Source organism: Amborella trichopoda, chromosome 2 (genome assembly GCF_054954075.1).
Source record: "Amborella trichopoda isolate Santa Cruz 75 chromosome 2, AtrichopodaSantaCruz75HAP2 v2.0, whole genome shotgun sequence".
In the NCBI taxonomy this organism is placed as follows: domain Eukaryota; kingdom Viridiplantae; phylum Streptophyta; class Magnoliopsida; order Amborellales; family Amborellaceae; genus Amborella; species Amborella trichopoda.
This window is the reverse complement of record NC_142337.1, coordinates 61,817,545-61,836,713: the sequence shown is the minus strand read 5'-3', so window position 1 is coordinate 61,836,713 and position 19,169 is coordinate 61,817,545. Positions and strand designations below refer to the sequence as shown.

At 34.3% G+C, this 19,169-nt stretch overlaps 1 protein-coding gene across 50 annotated transcripts; it reads right to left on the bottom strand.

Moving 5' to 3' along the window:
* Window positions 1–551: 551 nt before the first annotated feature.
* Window positions 552–18,458, bottom strand: LOC18445216 (phytyl ester synthase 1, chloroplastic). Of its 50 annotated transcripts, none has more exons than XR_016049978.1 (15): window positions 17,302–18,385; window positions 16,685–16,736; window positions 15,364–15,419; window positions 14,271–14,429; window positions 13,820–13,924; window positions 12,299–12,408; window positions 11,009–11,130; window positions 10,080–10,199; window positions 8,724–8,857; window positions 8,552–8,640; window positions 8,274–8,368; window positions 3,426–3,539; window positions 2,929–3,017; window positions 750–1,057; window positions 552–639 (listed from the first exon to the last, which is right to left on the bottom strand). XR_016049978.1 is itself a non-coding variant. In XM_088859230.1 (15 exons), the coding sequence occupies exons 2-14, from the start codon at window positions 16,708–16,710 to the stop codon at window positions 757–759; spliced, it is 1,509 nt and encodes a 502-aa protein (XP_088715356.1). In that variant the 5' UTR covers window positions 16,711–16,736; window positions 18,314–18,458; the 3' UTR covers window positions 552–639; window positions 750–756. The 50 variants fall into 50 exon arrangements, 20 of the variants coding, with proteins under 20 accessions (XP_088715356.1, XP_088715358.1, XP_088715347.1 ...); XR_016049992.1 differs by having other exon boundaries at window positions 10,091–10,199; window positions 12,331–12,408; XR_016049988.1 differs by having other exon boundaries at window positions 2,929–3,014; window positions 10,091–10,199; window positions 12,331–12,408.
* Between the last annotated feature and the right edge of the window lie 711 nt (window positions 18,459–19,169).

Here is a 19,169-nt window from a genome sequence, read left to right as displayed (position 1 = left end):
CAATTTTCGACTGTTCATTTGCCAAACATCATGAAGTACAATTTTATGAGCTCAATTTCTTTTTCTCTTTTTTTTCCTTTTTTTTTGGCATCGATCACATGATAATCAAGAGACTCTTGGCAAAATTTCAGTTCCAATAAATTATCGTGACATGGTTTTTTGGGGATCCGTCAATACTGTACAGAAACACAGCGCCACCCAATGTCATCTTCCCTCACCCTCCCGGCCGCCTCTCTCTCTCTCTCTCTCTTCAACCAAGCATACAAAAGAATGTGCTCATTGCATGAATGTCAACTTTGAAAAAGTGCTTCACTAATTAAGCAAAAGATGTAGTTTCTGAACTTCACTGTTCTTTATTAATTTCCATCTTCGTAAAGTGGTCCAATTTAGTTGAAGGCTAATTTTGCCGTCAGTTATGAGGGCATATGTCTGTATAGTTAGGTAGGTTGAATGCATGAGCAACAAGATTCCATAAATTTGATTAATAAAGCAGGTTTAGAGTTTCCAAAATTTTTCGATTTTAGCAAAATTCATCAAAGATATCACTCATGTAGCGACAGTCACAAGCTTTGGCATTTAAACTTATCACTGCTGTACAAGGTTTTTGAGGCAATCAATTGATCCAAGTTGTGCAGAAGCCTGAAGAATATAAATGCATGAAAACATCAGATTTCATATGAATATCCTCTCAATTATACATCTTATCTCACCACTATACAACCAACAAATGATAAAATACACCTTCATACCAGCCTTTCATAGCTCAAATGTGGGAACTTCCTTAGTGAAACCCCATGTCGCCTGATACAAAGCCCTCGGTAATAAACTCCTGTAAGGGTCCTCCTCTCTCTTCTTCCTTAAGTAGGACATAATGTTCTCCACCTCTGACTTTAAGTACAGGTAGAGCTTATGCGCTTCCTCTTTGTCTCTGAATTCATCCTTTTTCTCTCTAGTCTCAATAGGCGTCCCAAATAAATAATAAAATCGCCCAGGTATTTTTGGCAAAAGCCCAGGCAAATGCACGTCTTGGTTTGCTACCTCCCCAGTCAGATCAGTCCTGTTATCACAAGCACCAACACAAGCTTAAATAGCTCTTCAAGCTTTTAAAATTCTTTGGATATGTGTACTCTGATGATTGTTATAGCTATCTGTTGTGCTTTACCTCTGGTACTTGATGCAGAGTAATAAAGGGAGAGCTGATTTGTATAAGGTGCAACCAAATATGTAAAAATATCAGCATTACACTTTGGAAGGTTAATTGTATGGGGCCAAATAAATTTTTGAAACTCAAATATACAAGTAGTTACCCCTTCAACTAAGTCACAAAATATGCTTTACCTCCGGTACTGGATGCAGAGTAATAAAGGGAGAGCTGATTTGTATAAGGTGCATGCAAATATGTAAAAATAACAACATTACACTTTGGAAAGTTAATTGTATGGGGGCAAATAAATTTTGAAACTCAAATATACAAGTAGTTACCCCTTCAACTAAGTCACAAAATATTCACCTGTTCATAAGCTTGTCATATATATATATATATATATATATATATATATATATATATATATATATATATATATAGGGTTATGTTAGGGTGCTCACACTATAGAGTAATTTATCACATTTTACATAACAAAATTTGGACATTTATGTACTCTTGTTTTGTACATGAAACATTTTTTCGGTAAGGGTATTTTTCGTCATTAGGAGGGGTGTGATGTCACACCCCATGTGGATGATGTCCGACCTCTCCTAATGACTAAAAATACCCCTATTAAAAAATGCTCCATGTACAAAACAATGAAATATAAGTGTTCAAACTTTATTAAGGACAATGATAAATTATTCCATAGTGTGAGCACCCTAAATAATCCATATATATATATATATATATATATATATATATATATATATATGGAAACTGCTAAGGTCAGCCCACCAACTGATGAAATAGTATAAGCTCAATGGCCCAGATTGAATCTGGGCCGATCTGATGGTCATGACATTATTTCGGCAATATAATTTTAATATTTTTTATATAAATCCAATTAACATGAAACTTGGAGCATCAATTTCTCTCATCAAAGCGCACTTAATAAAAATATTAAAAAAATAATTCGCATAAAATAATTTGACCAATATACCTTTGAAGCATTTCAGGGGTATTTTGGTCAACTTATTTTTTGTGAGTTATGTTTTTAATATTTTTATGAGATTCCAATATTTTTGAAGAATAGATGTTTCACATTTCAAATGATTTGGATGTGTAGAAAAAAATTAAAATTCAATTACGAAATAGAACCGTGATCATTGGATCGGCCCAGATTCTTGGGCTTACACTGTTCCATCAATACATGGGCTGACAAAAAAAATTTCCTATATATATATATATATTTGGACAATATGAAAAAAACAAAAGCTTCTCATATAAATTCACTGGGGATTTCATTAAGCATTGACAATTACAGACTTCACGTGAAATATAAACTACCTTCACGTGAAATATAAACTACCAAACTAACCTTACTAGTCTACAGAATTTTCAAGCAGTGAAATTTTAAGAAGTAATCTCCTTTTTCTAAAAGGAAGTCCTCTTAAGCTGAAGTGAGCTCCATCCAAGACATATTTATACATGTAAATGTCCCTAATATTCTTATAAGCTAAGTCAATTAGAAAGAATCCCATATCAAATAATATAACAAAAGAGAAATGAAAGAAATACATATAACTAATTACCAAAATCAAGACTCTAGCACTAGAGAGCATTTTGACATTATAATGTATTAAACTACGTCAAATTAACAATTGTAGCATTTAGTCAACTTTTAATCATACTTTATACAAAGTTGTAGGAGCCTTCCTAAACCCAGCTTGCCCAGCTTAACAAGAAGGAGATCAAGCATAAGCACACACTGCAAAGAGTACCTTAATCTGATAATCTTCGTATCTTGTAGCTTGATCCAGTCTCTAGCTGGAGGGAAGCTCATCAAATCATTGTAATCAACAACCAACTGCTATAAAAAGGACTAGCAATCAGACTAACAATCAACATAAAACAAATATCATAAACTATAACATCAAGGAATATCAAACTAAAGATCCCACCATGAACTCAATCACACATACAATTCCACACTATCAAACCAAATTCAAATGATACTCGAAGGAACACCAGAGGCACATGAAAGATTATTTATTTTCCTACTTAAAAAGCTCATTTTTATATTCATAAAAAAAATCCCAATAAATGCAGAACTTTAAATAAATGTATGGGATTTTTTCCAATGGAAAGGTATTAAGTTGCCATGAAGATGATCTTTTATTCTTTTTCTGAATGGTTCTTCACATGAACACGATCAGTAAATACCGTTATAACAAAATCCAAATTTTACGACTGCCAAAGTAAACTTTTAAGAGCTTACTTCTATGATGTCATCTTCTCCAACAACACCAAACGGTACTATAGTCGCACCAAATTTAGCGGCCATTCTGACAAATTCCAGACGCTCTGGCCAAAACAACTTGTATTCTTCACCCTTCATCCATCAAACACACCAAATCAGTTTAGAAAGCTAAGACACAGTGTAAGTTTGCCAAGAAACAAATGAAGCATATAGGGGTACAGGTGGAATATATCCAAGAAAAACACAAACATGGTTCATAGCCAACATTTACAATATGAAAGAACAGTCAGTAATGACATATTCAAAGAAATAAACAATAGTTGATACTTGCTATGCACCAATCATGAGTTGCAAGTTGACAAATATCCAATGGTTCCAAAAATACCCAACCATTGAACCGATATAATTGTGTGACAATGGTTAAAGAGGTTATTTTGAAGATACTGCATTTCAGATCATTTAATAACTGAGTAAAAAAATATTCACAAGCAATCTAAAATTCCAAGTCATTAGAAAATAATATTGCATTGGTTCATATGATATCAAGGTTCCGGGACTCGACTAGGCCAAGGTACTCACCCCTTGGCTGAGGCGAGTTACTCGGGCAAGTCTGGGTAACTCACTCGAGTCAAGCTTGAGTTCAAAAAAGAAAAGAAAAACGAAAAAACTAACTGATATAACATATCATATAGTTATTGCTTAGCGTAAGATTCAAAATGTCGCCTCGGATAGATGGTATGGGCCTCTTATAAGGGGTAAGGGGATCGAATCACCCCATGGACATTTTTAGTTTTGAACCACTTAAAATAAAACATACATGTATAGATCATACTGCCTATTACAACAAGCTTATAATGGCATCTTGGTAGACGTTGTGGGTTTTCAACATAAGGTTGAGGAATTGAACCACCAAAATCGTTATTATTTTATTTCTAAAATTTTATTTTTTAAAATTTAGAATCTAAATATTACATTTCAACTAATATCGTCATCATCTATTTGGGGCCTGCTCAAATTAACAAATCTCAAATTACAAGATTATACTTTTTAAAAAATATTACTTGCTTAAAAGAAAATTGCTTAGTTAGAAATCTACCATTATAGCACCTTCCAAAATTTTAGGCAATTTTAGATATGAATTTATTATTATAAAGTATGCTTAACAATTTAAGTAAATGTTGGAAAAAGGAGCAATATGACACATTTCAAAATGTTTGAATTTTTTTAATATGAAATTTTTGAATAATCAGATCAATATATAAAGTTAGCAATATTACATCTCTAATACATATTACTAAAGTTGTACATTAAAAATTCATACATTACACTGTTTCAAAGAAACTTATTTCATTTATATATTTAATAGAAATAATTTATAAAAAGATAAATCACATCCCATAGTAATAAAAATAGATTTATCTATCACTTATAATCTCATAGATTTATTTACAAAATGCAATCATTATTACTTTAATTAATATAACAATTTCAAATTACAAGATAATACTTTCAAAATAAATTAATGACTTAAAATAAATTTATTTAGTTACAAATCTATGGTGACACATTCGTAGGATTAGGATGTTGAAAGTGAAAGAAGCTTTGAAAATGATGAAGATAGAAAAGGCTTTAGGACAAGATGGTATCTCGATAGAGGTTTGGAAGTAAATGGGGGAGATTGGCATTGACTGGCTGATAAAATTGTTCAACAAGGTGTTGAGAACAAAGAAAATGTCAAACGAATGGCGGAAAAGTATTGTATTACCTATTTACAAAAACAAATGGGACATACAGAATCGAGCGAACTATCAATGGATCAAGCTTGTGAATCATACTGTGAAGCTCTGGGAGAGAGTGACTGAGCAACAACTAAAGCATGAAAAGAGTGTATCTAAAAACCAATTTAGTTTTACACCAGGAAGGTCAACAACTGAGGCTATTTTCCTATTTAGCCAACTAATTGAGAAGTTTAGGGTGAAAGGAAAAGACCTCCACATGGTCTTTATTGATCTATAGAAACCTTATGACAAAGTACCTCGATATTTGATTTGGCGGGTGTTGGAAAAGAAAGGAATCTCCAAACACTACATCGACTTAGTGAGATATGTACGATAGAGCGCTAACTAGTGTGCAAACAACTAGTGGAGAGACAAGTGAGTTTTCAGTGCCGATAGGTTTACATCAAGGGTCAGCATTGAGCCCGTACCTCTCTGCCTTAATTATGAACGAATTAACTAGGCACCTACAAGATGAGGTACCATGGTATATGTTGTTCGCAGATGACATAGTTTGATCGATGAGACCCAAAACGGCATCAACACAAAGTTAGAACTTTGGAGGGATGCCCTAGAATCCAAAGGTCTTAAAATTAGCCGGATTAAGACAGTATATGAAATGCAAGTTTAATAATATTAGGACTAAAGATGAGGTAGTTAAGATTGACGGCCAGGAAGCACAAGTATGAGGGGAAATCTTCGAAATATCTAAATTTTATGCCTCTATATGAATATCAATAGAGAGCTTTTGTAGATAACTCAAAGATCTACAAAATGTACCTAACATCACTCAAAAAGACAGGAATGAGGATGAAAATGAGGAAACGGGGGGCTGATTTCGGCCTCCACAAAACTCGAAAATATAGTAATCTTCCGATCGATTTTAGTGATTTTTCTGACCCTAACAGGAATCTATAAACTCCAATGTATATTCCCCTATGCATTATTTATGAAAAACATGCATTCTTACTTAAAAAAGCTGAAAAATGGCTGAATCTCTAATGCGTTTTACTAAAGTTGTACATTAAAATTTCAAACATTATACTGTTGCAAAGAAACTTATTTTCTTTTATAAATTTAATAGAAAGTAATTTATATTTATAAAGCATTTTCTATTGTAATAAAAACAGATTTATCTATCACATAATATCATAGGTTTATTTACAAAATGTAAGCATTATTACTTTAATTAATATAACAATTTCAAATTACAAGATAAAAAAAATTAACGACTTAAAAGAAATCTATTTAGTTACAAATCTATCGTGACAGCACCTTCCAAAAATTTTAGGTAATTTTAGTTAGAAATTTATTATTATACCACTGATTTTTCAGTGTAAAAGCATTATAATATTTTGAGCAAAAAATTTCACCCAAATATTTTAGGGCATATAAATTACTAACTTTAAAATAAAAATTTATAAATAGGAATAATATTTTTAATAAGCGGTAATAAATCATGAATTAAACACTATTACAATTACCTTAATAAAAGAAGTAATTTCATTAAATTGAAAATTAATGAAAACCCTAATTTATTTCCCAAAAAATGGGTTTTTTTTTCCTTACTGCATGAAACAAAGCTTCGACTAATTGATCTAAAGAACTCAAATAGCACATCCAATTGGGAACTTGTTAGAGAACTCGGTACACAAATTCAGTTAAAATGACTGAAAATAAATGAGAAATCAAATAAATGGTGGAACATACCCAAAAGAAGTAGGGTCTCCATAGGGACGAGGGGAAACCTTCGAAATATTTAAATTTTAAGCCTCTATATGCAAATCAATAGAGGGCGTTTGTAGATAACTCAAAGATCTATTAAATGTATCCAAAATCACTCGGAAGGACAGAAATGTGGATGACAATGAGGAAAAGGGGTGACTGAAATTTCAATCTCCACAAAACTAAATAATACAGTAATATTCCAATCAATTTTGGTGATTTTTATGACCCTAGCAGCAATCTATAAACTCCAATAGATTCCCTTATTCATTATTTATGAAAATCATGCATTCTTACTTAAAAAAGCTGAAAAAATAGCTGAAAAGGGCTCTTTCATGTGTTACTATACAGTGTACACCCTACTCGACTATACCCGGCCTCACCCATAGGGAGAGTCTGGGTAACCTGGCAGAGTCACGGAACCTTGCACGAAATAATGTGAAAAAGATCACAACCTGTCAAAGAAAGGCGAGGCTCCAAAATTAGAAAAACTGCATAATCGTAGGTACAGAATGTTGTGCCTTTTCTTTCAGAATGTTATGCCTTTCTTTCCTTTATGAATGTGAGGTCAAACTCGTTTCGGCAACCTAGCCTTATGAGGATGAATATTTGTGAAACATATTACCTGTTGTCCTTCGGAACTCTTCAGTCAGGGCTCCCTACCTTACTTATAATTGGTGCTTACGAACTCATCATAATGAAATTCATGCTTTCACAATTTTAGAAGTATGGGAGCAATTCGCAACAAGTCGACATAGAGTTAATGTTCGATTGAGATATTATTCAAAAATAAAAAATAAAAAAGTTGGAAATGAGAACTATATATATTGTCCTGGCTAGAGTGTGTACGAAAATTACTGGGCTGCTTTTCCTACCCATATTTTTGCTATTCCCACTGAGAACATAGATGGGAATATTAGTATTGTCAACCATATATTTCAGTGGAACAGTAAAATATGTTTTGAGAACAGAAGCCTCCTAAACTAAATTGAAAAAGAATCAGATACACTTGATTTGTGTATTCTCGATAAAATACATAGATTCTCAACGACGGAGGTGAAGACGAATTCAAGTATGCAAATCACAGACAATCAGGCGGAGCTACAACCATCAATCCTCCAAAAGGAAAGACAATTCTCTCCACCCTGACCTCGGCTAACATCATGTAGGATACACCTCATGCATATGATATACTTTCAAATTCAATATGTATACGACAAACCATGAATAATACATTTTATGAGTGCTATAGCATCAAAAATAATACCTGAGTCATCAGTTTAGTAATGAATCAGAATCCAATGAGGATCTATCATACAATAGCAACATAACTACATTACCAGTAAAGTGAAGGGAAACAGCTTACCTTTCTATGAAGAGCTTCACGTACACCCCCTGGATACATAAGAACATGAGCTTTTCTTGAAAGAAGTTTAAACAGATTGCTTGGTGAGACAGGCACTGCACCAAAATTCCTGATTGTATCAAATGGTGGATCTATGAAATAACTCTCAGAGAATTTTGTGAACAAAAGTGGATGACCAAGGCCTCTCACGAGTATTTTTTTTTCTCTCAAGATTGCCCCTATGAGGGAATACAACTCAAGTCCTAACAACATGTGATAACCAACAAATAAAACAGGACCTTCGTCGGGAATTCCGGCAAGACCCCTCACGATTGTCCCATCTTTCATAGTTGAAAGCATCACTGCATTGACAGCTTGACGAAACCAACTAGAAAATAATGAATTTAAAGCATTAAGCCTAGCAACCAAATATAAGGAAATTACATCATATAAACTTAGAAGAATATTTACCCATTCTGTTGGTCATATATTCTCTTGAATTCACTTAAAGTAGGCGGAAGGAAATCAGAGACGAAATCACGAATTCTTGAACGACGATAAACTTGGGCACCTTTTATAATGGTCAGTAAATTGATACCATCTTCCTGTGTCAACAACAGCATCATACCTTTAAGAAAGATAGTACTCCCACCAACGAAATTTCAGATATTAAGAAGTTTACATTTGTGGATATTTTGACTATTCTAATATCAACCATTTGACAATAGTTCAGAATTTTTCCCCAAACCAATGATCCCCGCACACTCTTAAGAGCATAAGCTTGATCCTCAAAGTTGATATGAAAGACATTGACACCACTGACATAAAGGACTACTTAGATGATGAACAACTTCCGGATTTAATATTCCTCAAGCCCTGGGTAAGTTTTCTGGTACAAATTTTCAACCAGAAACTTAACTTTCTTCACAGTTGGGACAAGGAAAGCTCTAATTAGTCCATTTTAAAGCAAGCATGTGCAAGCACCCATGCAAAGGTCAAAACACTCATGACCATGCACATATAAACTAACAGAATAAAATTGGACCTATCTTATCACCATCCCAACCCGCAAATTTATGGTGAATGGTTGGAAAATATATCTACTGTCAATCCACAGGATTAAAGCAATCAAATTAAGTAAATAAGGCTAGCAATATTCATTGGGAGCATGAAAATGTGAAATTCCCAGGATCAACCACTACAGCCCATTTCGTGCCATCCACAATCATATAGTTAACACAGCCCCTTTCTCCAGCTCCACATAGAAACTGGATGCAGTATTTCAGGAAGGAAAGTTGAAAATGATAAAAAACACACCTTGCAGGGAAGAAGTTGGATTTTTGGCAAGTGATATAAAAAGAACATACATTTAAAATCATATAAACAATTTTTACGAGTTTTCCCTTTCTTCTTTGCTCGTTCTTTTGTTTGTGTTTATGTAACTCGCCCTGTATCTAAATTTTTATTCTATCCAAAAAAATAGTTGAATGATACAATTGCTTTTCCGAAAATCTAAGAGTGACACTTTTTAGTTAGACATCCAGGCCATCAGAATAACATTGGCACCCAGAGCATTAGCCTTCAGTATGCTCAAAAGTCAGACAAACGATATCCATTTCTTGATCTGTACTACCGACAAAAGATTTCAGCAATAGATCATCAAATTTGGTGTTATTTAGGTTCTTTCCTACAGTTACACACAGACCATCTGCAAGACAGAAGACAAAATCCACTCTCAAGTCTCAACCTACCGGTCAACGAAGAATAAAAAAAACGTTTAGAACAACATCACAAAAATTAAGAAAATGAATAGGAAAACTCATTTACCCTCTTCGTACCAATAAAATTACATGGCCACTATCTTTGAAGAATCGAACATTGCAGTTTGGTAATGTATTGCGAAGTCGTTCCGCTTCTTCCATACTTGGTAAAATTTGGTCCTTGCCACTGGCATAAAGATTACAACTACGTTTTTGAGCTTTCCCATGACATTAATGTTAAATACCATAACACAGATCATGTCCTGAAATAGATTTTGGTAGTGCTATGGTGTCACAGGCATAAGTTCATTTGAACCATCACAAGTTCTGCTAGTTACAACAAAAATTGCAATTTGAAGAAAAACAAAGTGTAATACAAAAAAAAAAAAAAAAGGTAAATTGCTTCTGATTTCAAATAGTTGAAGGTAGTACTCCAGAATGAAGTACTAATTGAGAAAAATACATATCCACCAATTTACGATCAATTATATGACAAGTTCCTTACATCAAGTAAAAGTGTCATTTCACAATTCACATAAAAATATGCAACCACCCATTACCAATGCCACTGAATAAACATGATTTACATATATGGAGCATACGTCCATGATATTTATATATGTGGGAATGAAGCCTTTTAATGCTAATGAAATAACCACTAGTACTGTTTTTTGTTTGCCAAAACATTTCAAATCTAGACGCATAACGCAGCCAACCAAACAGTACTAATGTTAAAATGATACTACATATTTGCACCTGTCGGAAAAACAAGTATCCATAATAGCCTGAATATAGAGATGTCAAAGGGCATTTGGTCCTGTGGTGTGAAAATCAATTTGTATGGGAGAGAAAAAAAAGATTAATGAAATAATTGAAACATCAACCTTATTAATTAGGAAAAGAACATGTATAAAAGGCATAAACAAGAAAAATTTTCAACTAACTCCATAATAAGAAGTAGTTAAGTAAACATATATATCTGGTTGGGTTAGAAACCTGGCAAGCACCAAAACTTCAGCTTTGACAGCATGAAGACGGGAATTGGCATAAGAGGAAGCCGATTTAAGTAACTTCAATTTCCATACAAGTGTTCCCTTTGATATTATTTTTGACAAAGCCTGGTAGAAAAGCCAAAAACAAGGTCGCATCAGAGAAACTTTCTTTTGACATGATATAATACAAAAACTCAGTACTCCATAAAATATCACAATATTTTGAATATTATTTTTTCATAATCACCACTTCACCACATGAGTTATCACATTCTTCAATCTTGGCCTATAAACTGCCATCACTTTATGAAAAGAGCATGGGTTTCATTGGTCAAGTTTGCATCCAGTCCTATACCCATTTCATGACATATAGAAAAAGATAGTCTTATTCAGGTTTATTTTCACAATCAATGTTATGTCTTTGCCTCATATCAGTCAAGAGATGCATTATCACAAATAATGGAGGTAGACAAACTCTCATTGGTTCACTTGTCAAGGCTGATTTGAGCTCTACGCAATGATTGATGTGCTTGAGTAGTTACATAGATATAGAATTGTCATTTAATTGCGTGAGGGTGTTTTGGCAATTTGGTATGGCAAAACATTACTTATATGATGTGACACCCCAATATTATATTAATTATACATTCCGTCTCAGAAATTGTCACCGTTTTGACATCTGAGTTTATGTATTCCCAAAAAAACTACAACCTCCCCCATCACATACAACAAAACCACCACTACCACCAAAAGAATACTTCTCAGCTGCTTCAGTCTTTTTAAGTCACTAAGCTCTTCATCTTTTCTTGTTGTTCATAGGCATTACCCATGAGTAGATAAAAGCCAAGATTATAACTCAGGTCATACGACTTTGTACATCACCAATTGTAGCCAGATACGTATCAAGTCATAAAACAGTCATCCAAGAGTTTAATGATGGAATAAAGAAGAGTGTTTCAAGTACTAGAAGCTTTTAAACCATATGCAGTATATGGGTGAAGCTGACTTACAAATTTAGCAAAAAGGAAAAACGCTAACGTGCACTAGTAGTGACCAATTATAGCTTCTTTTAGATATTCAAAAATGGTAGTTACATGATGAGAGAACATTATTAAGAAACATACAAAAGCATTCTATTATGGTGAGTCTTGCCAACGATTCTACATCATTAATGGATTGGATGCTTCCATTCAATATTTAGAAGGGTCATTATATGCTTCCATTTAACTCAACATATTAAAAGAAAAAGAAATGCTCAAAAAATAAACAAGGAAATGAGTGCCAATCCAATGACCACAGAGAGACGGAGTAACAAGGCAACAAGACCGTCGGATAACTGAGCCACCATATCTGGAAGAGAAAGCCCCTCTGCAACATCAACCATTGCCATCTTGACAAGATCACCTAAACAAGTCATTGAGATAGTAATTACCCAAACAGCCTGCAAGTGGACAGTATAAGGATACTAATATATAAGACATATATTCCAACAATGCATTGAGATATACAGCTCAGAACAAAAAAAGAACTCGTGCATCACACACTTATCATATTACGAATGGAAAATTCAATCTATGAAGGTAGTCCAAAAGTCAAGAAGAAAATATTATACAATACAAGAAATGACAACCTCTTGCCACTCCCAAAAACTAAGAATGAGAGAACTATCAAGCCAAGTAATAAAGGAGTAACTCCATAAAGCATTTTTCATGAACATGATCAGCAAAGGGTGCCTGTAACATAGACAAAAGAGAAAGTATGCAATAAGACCATCTATCTTTAGCACACAGTTACAATCACCCTCTGGCCTCATTATGTGAAATCGGACGACAAAAGGGCTTGCCATTTAATGTGCTCCAAGCCCGAGATTCTCTCAAACCTTGTGCAGAGAGAAGACACACGAGCCAGCCGATATCGCATCAGACGGCTAAGGGTTATTCTGACCTACATGCATCAAAGGTAAACTGTTCTATAATTTACAATCCCATATATAAAAATGAGGGTTGAGGTGCATCTTGTAGTCCATTCATAACAAGAAAACCAGGCAGCTCACTTTCATCAATTCAAGCAGAATTACACCAAATAGTACAGCACACATATGAAGCTCTTTCGGAGTCATGATTTTGAAGTAATAAATTTCTGCCTGTCAATCCAGAGTTATTTGGTATTTGCCCATAAAAACTAGAAAAGCATTAATAATGTTTCCAAATAGAAGGGATTAATCTTTAAACTAATGAAAAGGTTCATCATTCATAATTTCTAAATCCTATGAAGTTTATCAGCAATTGTCCATAGTGCCACAAAAAGGAACAGGCATGTGTAAGGATTCTGATCTGAACTACACACAATGGAAAAATCCTTCTAGTTAAGCGTAAAGCAAATTACAAGACCCAAATTAGGACATAAACGCTTTGCAAAGGTATAGACATATGATACATAAGTAATTCAGGACTTCAGTATCTCCAAACAGGCATGAGTAATCACAAGGTGCACAACTATCGGTAGCTTTATTCAGTTCACCCTTTTTGAGTTTGTGAGCAGTTTAGCGTAAGGTGCAAAACAGAGAACAACACTAAACATCATTAATTGTGTGAAATTTTCATATTGATCTCATCCGGCTCCAAGGCTAAACAAAACACAAAGCAAATTTAAAAGACTCGCGTAGGATACTAACCACATTTATGTAAATACTTGCACCCAGCTCAAATGACAATCACTGATCATGTTATTTTATTATACAACCATTTCCATAACATCCATTACATGCGTTAGGTGCTTATCCTGGAGTTTTAAGTGCAATAGTTCAATATTATACCCCTTATGGTGCTTAGAAAATGTGGAATGGCACTATGTGGCCCAGCTGGTACAGCCTCAATCAAAGGTAACAGAGGTTGCAGTTGTGACTTTCCAAAGGATGTTGCTGAAAGAAGAGAAAATGTGTTACAATCCAATCCATATAACGGATATAAACCTGGAAAACGGAGTACAATTCAATGCAAAAGCAGATGCCAATGGAGTCACCACCATAAAATTAAATGAAAGATGGAAACGGAGAGACCAGATCAGGACATGACACAGGCAGTGCGTCTCTTTTTCTCTCAATCATCATACATCATTCATCACCGTCCATTTTATCAAATGCAGATGACCCCAAGGGCTAGATTTTTTCGTAGCCCAATGAAACAAAGCACATGCAAAATTAGTTAAAAAAAATAAGATCAATTCCAAACTCTTTTGCAAAATAAAAAGCCAAGATCATAATTTACCAGGATTAGAAAGGATCAAAACAAGGTCAATAGCAGGATTCCGAGATGCAACAGCCAGTGCAAGACATCCCCCAAAAGAATCTCCAAGAAGATATATTGGTCTGTCTGGAGATAGTGCATGCTCTAACCTCACGGTATCTTCAACAAATTTTACTAGCCCTGGATCCACAAAATCCCAATTATCCATCTGGACTAAATAACATAGAAAGAAGATCCAGCAATGACATAATAATAAACATTGCTCAATGCAATGAGAACATAAATTGTGAAGTACAGGCACTACAATTCTTAGTGCAAATAGGCATTCTCAAAGCTGTAAGGAACCCCAATAAGAACTCCTTGACAACATCTGAAATTCAACATAAGACCTTCGATAATTAAGTAGCAGAATATAAATAACGCCATGCTTATGTGATAACAGTCAATAAATAAAAAATTACCCTCATGAAGAATGCTTTTTTTTCTGAAAGTTATAGAAGAGTATGGATTTGTAAAGTTCTACATATAATCCATGAACAGTCCATTCAAGGTGACATCAGTCCACCTGTAAATTTAGAGAAATCCATCAAACTCTGTTGCCATATGTGAGCTGTGAGCACCATGAGAAGCTCTTCACAGGCTACCTATGTGGCTAATGCTACCTGGAAGTTGGAACCTTCATCTTCATGTAACTTGCGCAAAATTATGCATTCCTCAATGTTCCCAAACTACTTTCCCACTATCACCAAAAACTGCTTTGCTTAGCACTAACAGCCCAGAATGATCTCAGCCCATTCTAGGTTAAGCTAAACATTATTGGCCTTGGTTGAGTCCAGAGTTTGTAGCATACTAACCACCACGCATGTCAACACGATCAGGATTAACTCAGATGGCCATGTTACTTGCAAAATAAATTTAGGAGGAAAACTAACTGCAGTTTAGGCAGTTCAATTTGATCAATTTGCTCAAGTGAGTACTCCAATATGAAGCGAAGAACATGAGATTAATGGAAAAAAGTGTAAGGAATATAGCAACATCCATAACATAATCAGAGATCAGAATAATAAATTTGTCATATGAAGTTATGAACTACAGGCGAAAAGTTGTCACTAACCTTCAAACGGTGTTCTGTCATAAATAGGAATGTGCATGCACCTAACATCAAAAATCCTGCACTTAATATTTATAATAAAAGATCAGTTCACCTTTCATACTTGTCCTCATTACAAAGTATTCAATCAAGCTTATTCTTGCACTCCTCAGACACAATAGTGACATGGAGAAGCAGGTAAAAAATCTTAAGCAACCACTAATGTATATATGTCTAAAAGAGGGCAAAATGGGATGAACAAGAACATTGGCTCACATGGAATCATGTTTTTGAGTTTGCACTCCCTATAGTCTGTCCAACAAACCAACTAGCAACCAAACTACTCGCTAACTGTTACCCAAGCTAGCAGCTAACGGATAAAAGAGAATGCCTAGTTGTATCTGATTAAATGACTGCTACGGGTAAAACTAGCAACAAGAGTCACATAAGTACTATGAGAATTTACATTCATAAGTCATCTTCAAACGAAGAATGGTGGTCAACCAACAACATGAAACCCCTGGTGATATGGACCATGGTAACATTAGTATGTTACCATATAAGAGGAAAGAACCGCCTTCCTTTCTAATAAAAATCAAATCAAGCACCTCTTCTCTGGTGACAATATACCCTAGTTGGATTTCTCCAAAGTCTAAATTCATATATATGTGAGAGATAAGAAATATCCTAAAATGAGTAACCATGGCCTAAAAGCATAAGAATACTCATATGCTGCTCTGGTTTGCAAGTTCATTTCCACAGTTAGATGTGGGTTGCCTTTCTAAATATTCATTCCATAGCAATGTGCATTTGTTCCCAAAGCAAATTCAAGAGACCTCAGGGCTAATTTTACATCAAATAACATACCCTCACAAGTCGAAGACAAAGAAGCCATTTAATTGTCGAGTTAAAGAACCCAACAAATAAATGCATTTAAGGAACATAAAACATGAGACAGTGGATACATGCATGCATATAGACATACATGCGTATATACATAAATGCACACACACATAAACATTATCTAAGGCATATGCACAAAAACAAACGAGAATAGACATGGACAAATACACATGCATACACACACACACACCATGTGCATAACCATATGCATATACACCAACATACACATACACACAGCTGCACACCTATACTAATACATACATGCAAACATGCACACATACATGCATTCACAATTTCACACCTATGTAATTTTTTAGGTACTTACATATATATGTAAGCAAGCAACAAACATATGCATTGACATAACCTGTAGTTTTGCACTTTTATACATAGGTATCCACGTATGTATATAGAAAAGAAACACAAATGCACAAATGCTAACCTCCCAAGAGCTTGATGATGCCGCATGAGCCCCAAACCAGTGCCACCAATTCCTAAATATTAAATTTCAAATAATTAGGCTCAAGTAAGAAGCATCAATCCAGTAATGGAACAGGACAAGAATAATAATGAAGATCCGCTGCACAGCATGCAATAAATGCAAATAAATACCCATATTACTCGTAGTGAACATAACCACAAAATTTTCTAATTTCACCGGCATTGGTTGAACTCACAAGTAGCTTGAATAACTGGCCAAAAAAAAAGAGCTCAAAAAAGTAGCATTCACCAAATGAGCCATGAACATCATTGGGCAAAAGAATCTATTTGATCCAAGTCAACAGTTAGTAAGCATTGCCTTCTATAAATTCTCAAAAAAAAAAAAAAAAAAGAGTATAAAAAGACTATCCTACAATTACATTGGTTGTTGGCTTTCATCCAAAAAGTGCACAAATAACAAACACAAGTATGAAAAGCGAGGATACCATCTAACATATAATTATGGAGTAAGAATAACCACACAAGAACTAGAAAACAACTACATCAAACAAACAACTAACAAAAGACATCAAGAACCATGTATTGATGTACATAAATAAAATACCCTTTAACATGTACCAGGCAGAAAGAGGAAAACCGGAGAATCCTTCATTGGACGCCCACATTCAATAGGGGTAAACCAGCGAGGTGGCCCACTATCCTGCCTGTCAAACTCCTTCGACCTATCCATATAGTCTTTTGCACTCTGAACTTCCCAGCTAAGATCATCTTCTAACAATTCTAATCCGTTAAAATCACTTTCTGCTTTCAACTTCTTGTCCTTTCCCTCTCCTTCCTTTTCAGACACAATTCGCCCATTTTCTTCAAACCCAATCAACTGCCCTTCCTTACTCTCCTTTTCCAAATACAAAGAGGTGGATTGCCCATCCTCCGAAGCATTAATCCCCATCTTTAAAACCGGATATTGAATTCGAGTCGAAAATAACGGATTAAAACCAGTTATAAAAATGAGCCCACGCCTATTGCAAAAGTAATCCAAAATCCTGATCCCCATTGGAGAATGAGTGGTACCGAGGACCATGGCTGGTGCCATTTAGACCACAACAGCCCTATTCAACAGCAAAAAATCCTAATCTCAATCTAAAACAAGAAACAACAGCGACCGCAAAATGCCTATTCAACAGCTTCAAAGCCTAAAATTAAATTTACAACAAGAAGAAAAAAGAGCCCCCCAGTTCACTTCGTGCCATCTCCTCCTTGTGCAAATTTAACAGTATAATTTGAACTAAAATGAAAACAAAGAACACCTAAGCGTGTCTAGTGAGAGAAAGAGCAGTCACAAACTCTCTTAAATAGAGCAGTTAGTAAACAACCAAACACACTAAACAGAGTTGAGCTCATGCTTCTGAGACGATAGAGTTTCCCTATGCAATCTCCTTAATTTTGAAGTTACGTAGACGAATGCAGAATAAATATTACAGAGAGTAAATGATAGGATGCGTATGAGAATACTAACAAAAAAAAATCAATATTTAAATGAGGATTCATGCACCAAAATTTTATGAGAACAATGAGATAACAACCCTAAAATTGGATGAATGGAGAGAAACCTCGATAAAAATATTATTACCTGAATAGGAAATGAGCGTTTCGACCAGAGGCCCTGCATCACTCCTTTTGGGCAGTGATTTTTTTCGGAATCGTGTTTCTCTCTCCTCTCCTCTCCACTTTGTCTCTCTCTCTTATGCGAGTGGTACCAATACGACCTGCCCTCCATTCCCTTTCCTTCCCTTTGATTATTTAAGATATTTCTTATCCATAAAGGCTTGTCCGTTAAATTTTGAACGATGGTTTCATGGGGATGGACCGCATTTGCGCTCTCCAGGTATAAACCAATTGTAACTAACTTTTCAAATATTTTTTTCATATTAATTATTATTTTTAATTTTTAATTTTTTTTTATTTTTTCATTTTCATGATCTCTATGTTAAAAATTATATACTCTAAAAATTACGGTCAAGTTATATTTAAAAAAAATATTTACCAAGCCCACATTTGTACATGTGCGGGCTTCGCCTGATGCTAATAGCGTTCTTGAATTTTTTTTTTAAGATTACTTTAAAAAGCTATTCTTCGGAGGGTGTGGTTTCTATAAGGTTGCAACTTTAAACAATCCAATTAAGACACATTAAAATTTTATTAACATATAATTTTGTTCTAAAAAAATATATAGTATTATCTTAAAATCTATTTTTATACCTAATTAGAAATTTTATATTCCAAAAATAGTTAAAATCAAGTAGATCTATAAATATATGAAAATCTTAAAAATAGACGGTCTAGATAATGTGTTGCAAGATGTACTATTTTCGAGACTTAAAACTTTTTTTTCATATTCATGCATCTCGATGTCGAGATGATCGATTGGAGGGTTTTTTAAATAGTAAATCAACATTTCCGATAGATTTTTGAGATGCATCTATTAT